A 13,006-nucleotide genomic window follows, 5' to 3' on the forward strand; every position below is an offset into this window, starting at 1 on the left:
TGTACAAAATATTGCAATTTGAGTAAATATTGAATAAATAACACTATTTGTATTCGAAATTTAATCTTTCTTAAATTTGTATATTTTATTTATATTTTTCTTCTTTGTATTTTAGATTAAGTCTTAAAGTTCTTACTAGTCAAGAAGATTACAAATCGACTACTTTCAAGGTGTTTCTATTAAAACAATTAAGATAATCGAATATAATATTTGGCATTAGTCTCCAAGAGTGGATACAAAATAAGACATTAACAGTACGATCAATAGGTTTATGGTTTAAAGTGGACCAATATAGAAGGGATCCCACAACTATCCTTTCATTTTCAGTATCCTTTCATTATTCACTTCACTATTTCAGCTTTAAAGCAAGTGGCACATTTGTGCTTGAACTTATTTTTTGAGGCAGCACTCAACCTACATTTTCAGCGCATTTTTGCTTTGCAGTTGATTTGCTTTTGCCCAGCCTGCCCACTACTCATTCCCCACTTTGCCCTCCTCATTCTCGCCTGCCCCCTGCCACCAAAGATTGCCAAAAATTGCACTACTGAGTACCATTCTGGAGCTGGGACCGGAAATTCCCCCGCGTTACTGCCTGGACTTGGTCTTGGTTTCGGTTTCGGTTTCGGCTCTAGAATTGGAACTGTGCTCCAATGAGCCTATTTGTAGCTCTGTGCGTTTACAACCCTGTTGCCCCCTCCAAACCCATCCAACACCCCAACCATTTTTTTGCATTAAGCCCAGCCATTTATTTGTATATTTTATTGTGGCGCATATTTTCCGCTAAAGTTTTTCTGTTCGCTTTATGAATGAAAACATTTTCGTTTGTGGGGTTCGTTTGGGTTGCGCTGCAAAAGGGGATTGTATGATTTCCTAGGTATATATGTATATATATATATATATATATATATTCACTGTGTGTCTTAGATATTTGTGTGTGTTTGTTTTTGTGTTATTTTCTTTTTGTTGGCTCATTTTTATTTTTACGCATTTCTTGCGTGTCGCTGTCTTTGTCTGCCATTTGTCTATTGCCCCGCAGTATAGTTAACTATAGGCAGGAGGGGGGCTAATGGGTCGAGCGGGGCAAATAGAGGCTCTACGTTGCGTCGCTCTATTTTTTGACTTTGCAGATAATAAGCGACTCTGAGTGTGTGTGTGTGTGTGTGTGTGCACCCACTTGCTACTTGTGCCCCCGTGTTTATTCAGCGATTTTCGATGCGTGCCGCACAGCAGTTCCAACTCAACTCAAATTTCTTGACTACAGTTTTGCCTTAACCCTTAAAATTTATTTGATTTTCCATTTATTTACCTAGCCTAGTATTTTTTCTTCCATGCGTTGAGCTTTGTGTTACAGCTATTTTTGGTGTTGCTATTTATGGGCTAATTTATGGGCTCATAATTGCCCCTTATGGGCAAAACAAGTTATTACACGATTCGTCATGGCTTTCACATAAACCGAATTTTTCAATATAGTATGTAAGTAATTTATTACGAAACTGTGTATATTTTGTATTAAGGTTGAAGTGTTAACTGCTGCAGAAAACATTACTTTTGGAATAAGATTTAAGAAATTGACAACTATTTATATTCTTCTTTAAGTTTTTAGTAATTAAACATTTAAATCTAAAGTTAAAAATTAAATTATATAAAGTTTAAGGGATTGTTCTCACTTTTAATTTAAGCTAAAGGCCCTCGAGATATTTTATTTTATTTTATTTATTTTAAAAGTGTGACAATTGAGAGTAAAATAAAACAATTTAATGATTTCATTTGAATTATATTTAGTTATTTATTTATCTTATGATTTACTTATGTATTTTGTACAAATTCAACTTTCATTTTTCTAAATTCAATATTTATTTTCAATTGCTGATTTTATTGTAATTTTATTTATTTTATTGTCTGTTGTTCCAAATTCTTCTTTCTCGGTATTTTGCTCCCCCATTTCCAGTCGAGCAGCTTTTCGCTCTCTTTTAAACTTTTTTGGCCATTATCTGTACATTATTTATGATCATCTACTGCACCTCTCACCCAACTCTTTCACGCCTGAAGTAATCGTCGCCCAGTGCTCCTCCTCCCTCCATCCATAGAGGCCTCTCTGCGCATTGAACCGTGTTGAAAAACATTTTTCATTACTTTTAATTTGTTGCAAAAACATTGAAAATGTTACATGCGAATATGAATTTTGTTGTGTGTTCTAGTTGATGTTGTGCTTTGTTATTATTGTTGTTGTTGTTGTTCTTGTTGTTGTTGTTGTTGGCTCTCTGCCGTCAAATTGAAACGCGCACACAAAATAAATTGACATTGAACGTTAAATTTATTGAAATTGTTTACGTGGGGGCTGCAATTGTTTTGTTGTTTCTCTCTTTTTTTTCCTCTTTTTTTTTTGCCGAGGCTCGTTTGAACATATTTTACAAGCATTGGCATAGATTGCATTTCATTTCATTTCATTTCAGATACATTTCACCCAACACACATAGCGCTGCATGCTTTCTGCTCCAGATACGCGACTTGAGCCCTTTGGCAACTGGCAACTGGCAACGGGCAACTGGCAACTGGCAACTGCAGTGGAGTGCACCGAGGCTTGGCCATAGTTATAGCCAAAGACGAGACTGGCCAAAAGACCATGCAGACCATGCAGTCCATGCTGTGCTGCCCGTTTGTTTGGCCGCTTTTGGGCCGTCCGTTTGGGTCGAGTACGAGTACCGCTATAACTATCAGGCAAAGTCCAGCCATATGGCTGTCGAGCACGTACCAAGTTTTTCTTTTCTTTTCTATTTTCCTTTTTTGTTATACCCTGTTCGCAGTCAGTAGCGGATAAATGGGGTATACTGAAGAAGCAGAACAAAAATGATGTATATATTCATCAAAACAAATAATATATTATTCAGAGTGAACATCAGCTGCAAAGAATCTATATCATTTGGATTCTCTTTAGCTCTACGAGCAGAGTCGAACTAATCAAGTTGGACTATTAACATTTATTGATAAATATCTTCTTTCTTTTTAATACTAATATAAAGATCAACGCGATTTATCAGTGTTTTTTATTCTGAAATAATAATACAACAATATACTTAAAAGTTAGTTTAGTTAGTTTACTAGCTAAAAAGGCCTTCGAATTATTTCTAGATTTAATTTGCAATCTTATGTCACATTAAACTATTTTGCAACTGTTGTCATCTTTTGAATGAATAAATTTTATATATAATAAAGTTGACAAAAAAGTCTATTCAATTTTAAATGTAAATGGAAATATTATCTTTCAATAAAGTAATAAATATAAGTTGATTCCAAAAAAACAAAAAGTCTTAACTCGCTTTTGAGCATAGACTAACGAATCAAATATTTGTTTTTCATAGGCAAAATATTTATTTAACAGGGTGTATCCCAGTCGATAATTCCCCACTGGAGCAGTCTAACGTTTTTTGTTGTTTTTGCTGAGATTTCAGCTGTTTGCTTTCCATTTGTGAGCTGTGAGCTGTGAGCTGTGAGTTGTGAGTTGTGAGCTGCTCGAGTGCGTTGCTGTCCCCCATCTGGAATTGCCGTGGCGCTTCCTACTCATAACTCTGGTGCCGTCTTTTGTCTCTGGGCAACGTTTCTGGTTACCACCTTTTTGGTTTTTGCTTTTTCTGGTTTTTTTGTAGTACTTTTGCTTTGGCTTTGCTCATATTTCGCGTGGCCAATAACGGGGCACAAACTTTGAGGGCCAATGGCTTTTTAAGTGTGACTAATTATGAACTCGTCGTAATATCTTGAGCTCTTGAAACGTTAGACTGAGTTGGGTTCAATGCACCAAGCGAACTCCAAGTCGCTCCCTCATCCACCCGCTCCCTTCACAGCAAAATGACCTCAAAAACTGCAACATTGATTTTGTGTCTCCTGCCAAAGTTACGGTCGTTGCCGAAAAACTTGGCTTAAAGCAACGCTAGAAAAAGCGAAAAAGAAAAAATCCAGTTGGCAAAAGTCAACATAAAATACACATGCATCGACCTTCGAAGCTTTTGCAGCTTCCAGTTGCAAGACCCCCAACTCAATCTATTGACAGCAGCCCCAACCAACTGCGTAACATCTGCGCAAATGTTTGGCAACATTCTGTTGCAAGAGTGAGGAAGCTGCGCAAATTATGCAGGCAACCTGCTTCTACACAATATTTCAACATACAATTTGTTACGAGTCAACGGAGCGGACAGAGCGGAGTCTGCGGCAAGATGCTCAAGAATATGTAACCAAAGTAGTTCTAAACACTTTTCAGGTAATCAGTCAATTTTGGCTGTGGGCCAAATGGAATTGAAAGCCCAAAATGTATGTCTATTGCATGTGTGTACAAATGGAGGTAGAAACTTATCCAGCTACAAAGAAGTACATTAGTCAACATCAGAATTATATAATCACCAACTGGGGCACGCTTGCTGTCATAAGTATCTTTTTGTTTAGTCAGACAAACTGCTTACGTAAAAGATTTTTCTTAAGAGAATTGTGATTTTCTTGGCATTTGTTCTGAAAGACTTTTTTAAGTCCTCAAATTAGCCAAGTCAAACTTACTAGATTGCTTCTATCTTATTAGTTGCCTCCATGTTTACTAATTTATGGAAATGGAATCGGCTGTAAAGCATACAATAAATTATTCATTGAAAAATCTTGAAAATTTGATAAGCGTGGGATTATTGTCAATTAGCCCTTATGCGATCTATAAAGACTGAAAATGAGTTTTAAAATCATGAAATTAACAGGCAGAATTATCTAAGCTAAAATACATTTAAATCTGCTTAAAGATCTTTGATAAGCTACTCAATTAATTCTATTTATTAAATAACAATATGTTTTCCACTCTTGCTTTACTTTGCAATTAGTTTAACGAACTCTTTTTTAATTTATAATATATAAAACTTAATAACTAATGGCTTATTTAACAAAGATCAAACTAAAATTATCTTTCAAACTGATAAATTTAAAACCAAAAATTGCTCGATATCTAAAAACTATTTTCTCACGCCATTTAAAAGTTGTTGGCTTGTTTGCCATTTATAGTTTTAGTGTGTCGATATCTAATGTGCCACAAGTTGCACTACTTACATTTCATAATGGTCATCGATCATGTAACATTACACACACAATACAAAATACTTGTGGCGGTGTTTGCCCCGTAAATGTTTGTGGCTATCCATCTTAGGGCCAACTCAGCTCAGTAGTATCTCTGTTGTTGGCTATCTTTTGCAATTCATTATCTGTGTTTGTTGTTGTTGTGCCGTAAAATTGTGACTGGCCAAGTTTGTGAGCTACCTGGCTGGGCCAAGTTGAAATGGAAGCTGGGCATATGCAAAAGTACACAGTAAAATGAACACAAAATTGAGTCCACAACACAACACTGTTGGGCGAGAAGGATTTAAAAACACGAGCGATGCCTAAAGAGCTTATGCTCGGCAGATGATGATGCCAACAACTCAGATAAAACCCCACAGATAAGAGTGTTAACAAAATAATAACAAAATAAAAGCCATTTACATGCTCACACACACACAGACACACACACACACAGACACAAAGAGCAAGTAGGCCAAGTACATGCTACAAATGGCTTGGGGAGAAGCCATTAGTGAAATGCTGTCAAGAGCTAACCAGGAGCTGACCAGGCCAAGAACAGGGCCAGAAACAACAACAAATGTGCAAATGGCTTATTTGCTTTAGCTCAAAAAACAATAGACCTTAATACTCACTCACATTTTGTGGCGACTCTGCCCACGAATAATGTGGCACATCCAAAACTGATATTAAAGTTTTTCGAATATTTTCTTGGTTATACGCTGAGCCGAGGGAACATTTTATCATATTTCCAAACTCTACTTGAAATAATGGATGTCCGAATGATAATATATTGCATAATTTTGGAACATTGCTGGATTGTTTAGTAAACTAATTTCTTATTCTGCTCTTTTCACTTCACTCTTGAATCAAATGCGAAAGATTTCTTTGCAATCTTAGGTTGAGATTTTGAGACAGTTTTGATTTTGATTATACAAAAATATGCATATTACGAGACTGAAAGTTCAGTCATTGATCAGTCAAAGTGAATTAAGTAGATTGATTTCTGTATATATTTAAGTTGTGATTTTGAGAAAGATTTCATTTTGTATCACACAAAAATTTGCATAAATTGAGATCGAAAGTTGATTCATTGACGAGTCAAAGAGAATTAAATAATATCATCTATTTAAGAGAATTAAATAATATCATCTATTTAATTCTCTTTGTAGATCAGTGTAGCAAAAAGAGACAATATTATTTTTATTATTTTATAATTTTTTGTTTCGAAAGAATCTTTATGTGAAGACCTTTCATACTACCAGAACTCAAAGAAAAAAACTTTAAAATAATAAAATTGAAAGCTGTGCTATAATTCATTTCGCTATCTTTTTTAGAACTTCTTCCTTAAAATTAAAACAAAATATTTATATTGATAAGCACTCTGAGATAAGCATTGTCAATTGCAAAAAATAGTACACATTTTCTAAACATTTGTTACATTTATTAAATCTTTTATTTTATTTTTTTTTTTTTTTCAATTTTAAATGTAATTTCCCACTTCTTAAATTTATATAATTTAATTCGTAATATTAATTTTAGTTTTAATTTACATATAATCTTTTTTAAAACTGTTTTTGTCCACATTAAATAAATAAATAAAAAGCATTTCTGATAATTTTGATAATCAATGTTACTAAACTTGTCTAGTCTAGTTGCAACTTAAATGTAAATTACTTCCTAAGAGTCTAAACTTCATCAAAGAGAAAATCTCATTTTAAATTGATTCCAAAAACCGAATTATTATTTTAAGCGCAACTATGTATACATGTATATAAATATATATTATTTTACAGCTTCTATTTTATATTTATTTATTTAATTATTTCTTTCAAATATATTGGATTAGCCCTTGAAGAACACTTGAGTAATCAGTTTGGACTGCCCACTTAACAAACGCATTGATTTAAATCACAACCCAAGAGTGTCTCAAGGACTCCTCCGATGGTTTGTGGTTGCATGTAAAAAGCATACAAAGAAATCTATTATTTATTTTACTTAAACATATTGCACATATTGATTAAAATTTGTACCTCCAAGCGGGCTTACACATATACTTGAGTAATCAGATCAGTGTAATCAGCCCACTTAGCAAACGCACTGATTTCAACCACAACTCAAGGACTCCTTGGCTGGGTTGAGTTACATGTGAGCAGAAGGAGAAAAAGCATACATAGAAATCTTTTCATTTACACAACTCACAAGAAACTTAATTGTAATTTATTCTAGTATATACGTACATATATCTTTATATATATATATATATATGTATTTATTTATTTATGTGTGGAAAGCTGAACTCACCTTTGGATCCAATATGCTGCGCTCTAAACTATCCTCACGATTCATGGTCGTTGCTGTGCTGCCTGTGCCGCTGCTGCTGCCACCGCCTCCACCTCCACCTCCGCCGCCCCCCTGAGAGCTGCGTTGGCTGCTGCGTTCCCGTTCCCGCTCCTGCTGCTCCAGTCGAAGACGAGCGCGTTCCACACGCGCCAGCGTCGGACTGTCCAGAATGGAGGGGGCACGCGAGGGCGGACGAGAGTTGTTTGCAGCAGTTGCTGTTGTTGTATGCAACTGCTGCAGTTGTTGCTGCAGCTGCTGATGCTGTTGTTGCTGCTGCTGCTGCTGCAGCGACTCCAGCATGGCGCTATTATTGGAGGACGTTGAGCCTGGCGTTGGCGTCGCCGATGAGGATGAGTTGGTCATCGTTGCCGTCGACGTGGTCGATGTGGTATGCATCAGCATTTTAATTTTATGTGTGTTGTTTTGCTTTGTTTTTTGTTTTTATTTATTTTATTTTTTTTTTAAGTTATTGGGGGGCGTTTGCACTTGAATCGTCGTATTTTAGAACTTGACTGCAGCTGCCCAATCACGCACTTCTTCTACGCAATTTTATTTTGTTGACTGTGGATTACAAGGGGAACAATTAATCACGTAGCTCTCCAATTCTGGCCTTTTATTTTCGATTTATGTCTCAAAGTCTACTCTTTATCTCACGAATATTTATCAACAAATATTTCTGTGGTTCTCTAAAAAATTTCTCTGTTTTGATTTAATCAAAGTTGGGTTGCTAAGCGATTACAAAAATTGTTTTAAATATGTTGAAGTTATTTTTAAATATTTTATTTTAGTTAATCTGATATTTCTTTTCCATATTTTATATTTTAGTTTCGATTGTAATTTTTTGAGATTTTTCTAATTCTTAGTAGGAATTTTTAGGAGACTTTTCTAAATCTTATAATGAAACCTCAAACCTCAAAAATAGTTCTGTTTTTTTTTCAACAATTTAAAAAAGTTTAATTATCTATTTGAAGTATATTTGAAGACAATTTTGCTTTGATCAAATTACTCAACTCAATCCAGCTTTTATTGAAATATGGCTTTATTTCAAGCCAAAAAAGAGTGCAAAATATGGTCGTGCAACACTTGCAGCAGCCAAATTGATTGGGCAAATTTCTGGTTATTATTTCAATAGGGGGATGGGGGAGCAAAGAGGGGGGATCTCAACAGCTAAAGCCCGTCGCATGAAAGAGCAAGAAACAACAAAAGAAAAGAAAGAAATACAAAAAAAAAAAAAAAACAACAAACTCAAACACAAATGACGAAAACCAACTGAAACCAAAACAAAAACAATAACAAAAACAAAAACAAAAACAAAACAATTGCCAATCATTTTCACAAAACTGGTTTCTCGGCTAGTTGCCAAGTGTTGCAGGTAGTTTTTACTTTCGCGCAAAACGAGAAACGAGCAACGAGCAACGAGCAAGAAGAAAACGGAAGAACAAATAAAATCCCATTGACGACTGCACAAAATTGCAAGCCGTCAGATACAAAAAAAAAGTATCTTTCAGTGCGTTTGGGCCCAGTTGTGGCAATTGGTTTGATTTTGATTTGCTTGCTTTCTGACTTCATTTGACTGATTATTTATTCAGTTTGTGTTTTAAATTTTGTTTGTTTTGAATATATCCGCTGACCATTTGATTAGTCATATTAACACATACTTTATTAATTATCTGATTTGATTTAATTGGTTTCGCTTCGCATTTCCTCGCGTTTTGCATGAAAAAACCAATTTTGAGTATTTTGGCAAAATTTTATTTTCAATGCGATTTGCTGGTAGCGCCAAGCAAGCGAGCGACCGTCGACGAGCCGAGAACCGTTACGAACTGCGTACTGCGCACTACGATCTGCGAACTGTTCACGCCAGCTGCCCGTCGTTGACTGTGCGCAAGAAAACTGGTTTGCCGCCGCTGTGCATGCATCGGCATGCGGCTGCCGCCGAACATGTTCGAGTTGCGAGACCAAACGAAATGCCCAGTATTTAACTTCAGTTTGTTGACTGTGGCCAAGCGCTGCAGTTGTTATTGATATGCAACCAAATGCAGGAAATACGGTTTGCACATAAACCATTATTTTAATCTACATTTTCATTTGAATTAAATATACCAATATATTTAAGTACCTATTTTTACTTTGTTATTCATATAAATTAAAACGAACGACAGAAAATGGGTGAGCAATGGAATTTAATCACTTGTTAATTTTGTTATGATTAGATTTTAAGATTGGAGCAAACGACATAAACAAGTAAATGTCTGTTATTTAATCTTATCTAAAGTTTAAGCGAAATGAAAGTCAAAATTTGAAGAATTTCCCATCTGATTACCCAAAACAAGTCAACTGCAACCAGTCGAAATGCCATCACATAGCGAATCGAACATGTTGCTTCGATTTTGCTTCGACGGCATTTGGGAATTGGTTTGAAACAAAGCAGGTAAAAGCAGGTAAAGTATGTATGTATGTGTGTGTGTGTGTGTGTGTGTAGTAACTAAATCTGTGTTTCTTTTTCTTTGATATTATAGCCATGCCCATTGTTTGGTCGCGCGGTATTTCAAGTGATTTATGTCGCGCGACAACAACAACAACAGCAGCAACAACAGCAAGGGCGACAACAAGATCATTTGTTGCATTTCGGTTGCAGTTGCAGTTGGGACATTGACCCACAGTTTGAGTAGCACTGCAATCGTTCTATGATGGGCTAATCACAAACACTTGACTCATTGGGACTTTTTGATTGGCCAAGTGCATATTATATCATAAATTACCCAGGCTATAGAATCATCTTTGGAGTATTGTATTCTCCACACATGATTCACGTATTTGCTGGGCATGCGAATCACGCAATTATGCAAATAATCAACGCATTTTTTTTTTTTTGGCATGCGACGTGCCAAATTTTAGACATGGCGCATGCCACCTAATTCTGTTCAAGATATTTGTGGCCAAAATGAATATGAAAAATAAAAACAAAATATAGTCATAATAATAAAACAAAGAAACAAATGTCTCAAGTTTAGTTTCCAATTACGCGTCTCTTGTCATTCATTGGCTGCACGACTGGCGCCAGCATAATTTTTCTAATTTCAGATACATTCAGATTCATTCGGATAAAACCCATTCAAAATCTGTCGCGACTCGTTTTTTTTTTGTTTATTTTTCCTCAGAATTTTAAGCATTTTATATTTTTGGTTTCTTCTTCTTTTTTGTTGTTGTTGTCTTTTCAGTCCGTCTGTTTGTCCGTCAAGTGGTTTGATGACTTTATTGGTTGTGTTCCAAATGTTTGTCTGTGTTATTTGCTTTGATAATCGCAGCGCGATTGAATAAATTCGCTTTGTGTGGAAATTTGATAGGATTGCCCAACCTTTAATGAAGATATCGATTAAATCTATTCGCACACACACACACACACTGTGAAAGGTCTCACAATCATCAACTGTCATATTAGATTTATTATATATTTAATTCTAGATTACCTTATATTAATATACCTTGTATAACTCTAATGAAAATGCCAGAAACTAACTGATTTAGATGTATATATATATATATTATTATAAATATTAATATCGTTATTATTATTATTGTTATTGTTAACTTTATATTATATTTATTCTCTGATACATTTATAATAATATTCTTGTAATAATTCTAGAAACTATTTGACTTGGTTTTATTAAAAACTTGTACTTTTTATACATTTATCTATAAGACTAATGATATTTATTCAATGATTTAAGTATATATATGTCTAAGTAAGTAATAATAATTGCCGGAACTAACTGATTAGAAATGCATTCACAATGGGAATACATAACAATTATTACTATGTGCTAAACACCACAAAATGTGTCTGTTGCAATGTGTTGATGTCTTTTTCCTGTGATACTGGCATAAATAGGCCCTTGCCTTATACGCATGCAACGTTCTATGGAAGAATGCCCCTTCCCCCTTCCCCTCCTCCTACCCTCATTTCAAACCCATTTGTGGGTCTGTGCCGCATTTCCGTTCCCTATTGGAAAGTCTTTCAATGCGTTTTATTCAAACATTTTCAACGTTTTATCAAAGCCCAGTCGCCAAGTCGTCTGGCCGCCATTTGGAATTAAAGTTTCTTCAGAGTTTTCTCTGTTTTATTCTTTTTACACTCTCCTCTTTCGCTCTATCTCCTTCTCTCTCTGTATCTATCTCTCGCTGCTTCTCCATACATATCCGAAGTCCGAGTTGCCATATCTTTTGTATGCATTCGGCGCATTCAAGCAGTTCTTTTGTACTTTATTCTTATTTTATGCTTGCCCATTAAAAGTGGTTAAAAAGGGTATATTGGTTTGTGCCAAAGTATGTTACAGCATAAAGTATATATATTGCTGATCAGGATCATATATTATCATAGACTATAAGAGTTAGATACTTTAATGTGGAATATAAGCTGGCGATCAAATTTATTTAATTTGATCGATAACTGTCCACGCGAATATCGATACATATCGATTTGCGATAGCAATAAAAGCCACAATTTAAAATTAATATTTAACAAATTGTTGATCAACTGCAGAAGTTGCAAATATATATATTTATTTTACTCTTCATTTTCTGCGCGGATCATAAGAAATTTAGATTGAATCTTTATATACAAATATGCATATCTAACAGCTGGGTATCTTGTAGTCGAGCTCACTCGCCCGCAGCATTGTCACTTCTGACTTTATCGCAAACTTTGGCAAGGCAGGAAAAGGCGCGTTTGGCTTCCACTTTGCGTGGCGATCTTTCTCTTAATTTGTCCATGCATACAAGTATTTGCATGTGTGTGTGTGTGTGTGTGTATGTGTGTGTGTGTGTATCTACTTTATATGCAATGCATCAAACAATGCTAAAATGACATTTCCTCAATGGGTGGCGGGTTGTGTTATCAGCTGCTTGGCATGCTGGTTGCCAAGCTGGCTCAACTGGCGAAGATAAGACAGCGTCTATAGCTTCTTGGGAGTGTATTGGCTTATGCAGAAGCCAAAGAGCAAACCGCACTCTGATTGCCGATTCCAGATAGCAGAAAGTAGCCGATGTTGATTGACGGGCATCCTATAATAATACCCTGTACCCAATTCTAAATGTGTAAACAATGGGTATGCTAAGGTCATGCAAATATGAATATAAACAACTATTTATATATTTTTAAAATTTTATTTATTTACTTAATGTGCACTAAAAGTCAATCAGTCCACAATAACAAATATAATAATATAAAGCATCAGATAAATTTGTTGGTAACAAAATGAAAATAGTTCAAGATTTATTACGGGAATTGACTAAGCACAGAAAAACCCTCATCAGACTTATCATTAGAATCTGCAAGTTGACTATGGAAATCAGTCCTTCTACGGATCTTAAAATTAAATAAAAATCAGATTACATACATCGAATTTTCTACCTTTTTATCATATATTTCGGATAAGCAAGCTTTCAAGTTTTTTTTGGGATATATTTATTACTTTTTAGTCATTAAAAATAAATTAAGAAGTTGTGCAATTATGTATAACAGCCAGAAGAAAGCATTTCCGACTACGCAAATTATATGTATTCTCGATCAGCATAAAAA

General features: G+C 35.0%; 1 protein-coding gene across 5 annotated transcripts in view; it reads right to left on the bottom strand.

Annotated features, from left to right (window-relative positions):
* The window catches only part of LOC6566568, a 54,889-nt gene extending 45,586 nt beyond the window's left edge, over positions 1-9,303 (bottom strand). For 3 of the 5 annotated variants that reach the window (XM_032739448.1, XM_032739451.1, XM_032739450.1), the window contains exons 1-2: positions 9,081-9,280; positions 7,384-7,983 (exon numbers count right to left, since the gene is read on the bottom strand). In XM_032739448.1, the coding sequence (XP_032595339.1) occupies positions 7,384-7,824 (441 nt within the window). In that variant the 5' untranslated portion in view covers positions 7,825-7,983; positions 9,081-9,280. Of the gene's footprint in view, positions 1-7,383; positions 8,090-9,080 lie in introns of those variants that run through there. The other 2 variants (XM_032739452.1, XM_032739449.1) reach the window with 2 other exon arrangements.
* Positions 9,304-13,006: the final 3,703 nt, after the last annotated feature.

Source organism: Drosophila grimshawi, unplaced genomic scaffold (genome assembly GCF_018153295.1).
Source record: "Drosophila grimshawi isolate 15287-2541.00 unplaced genomic scaffold, ASM1815329v1 contig_1377, whole genome shotgun sequence".
NCBI classification, from domain to species: Eukaryota; Metazoa; Arthropoda; class Insecta; order Diptera; family Drosophilidae; genus Drosophila; species Drosophila grimshawi.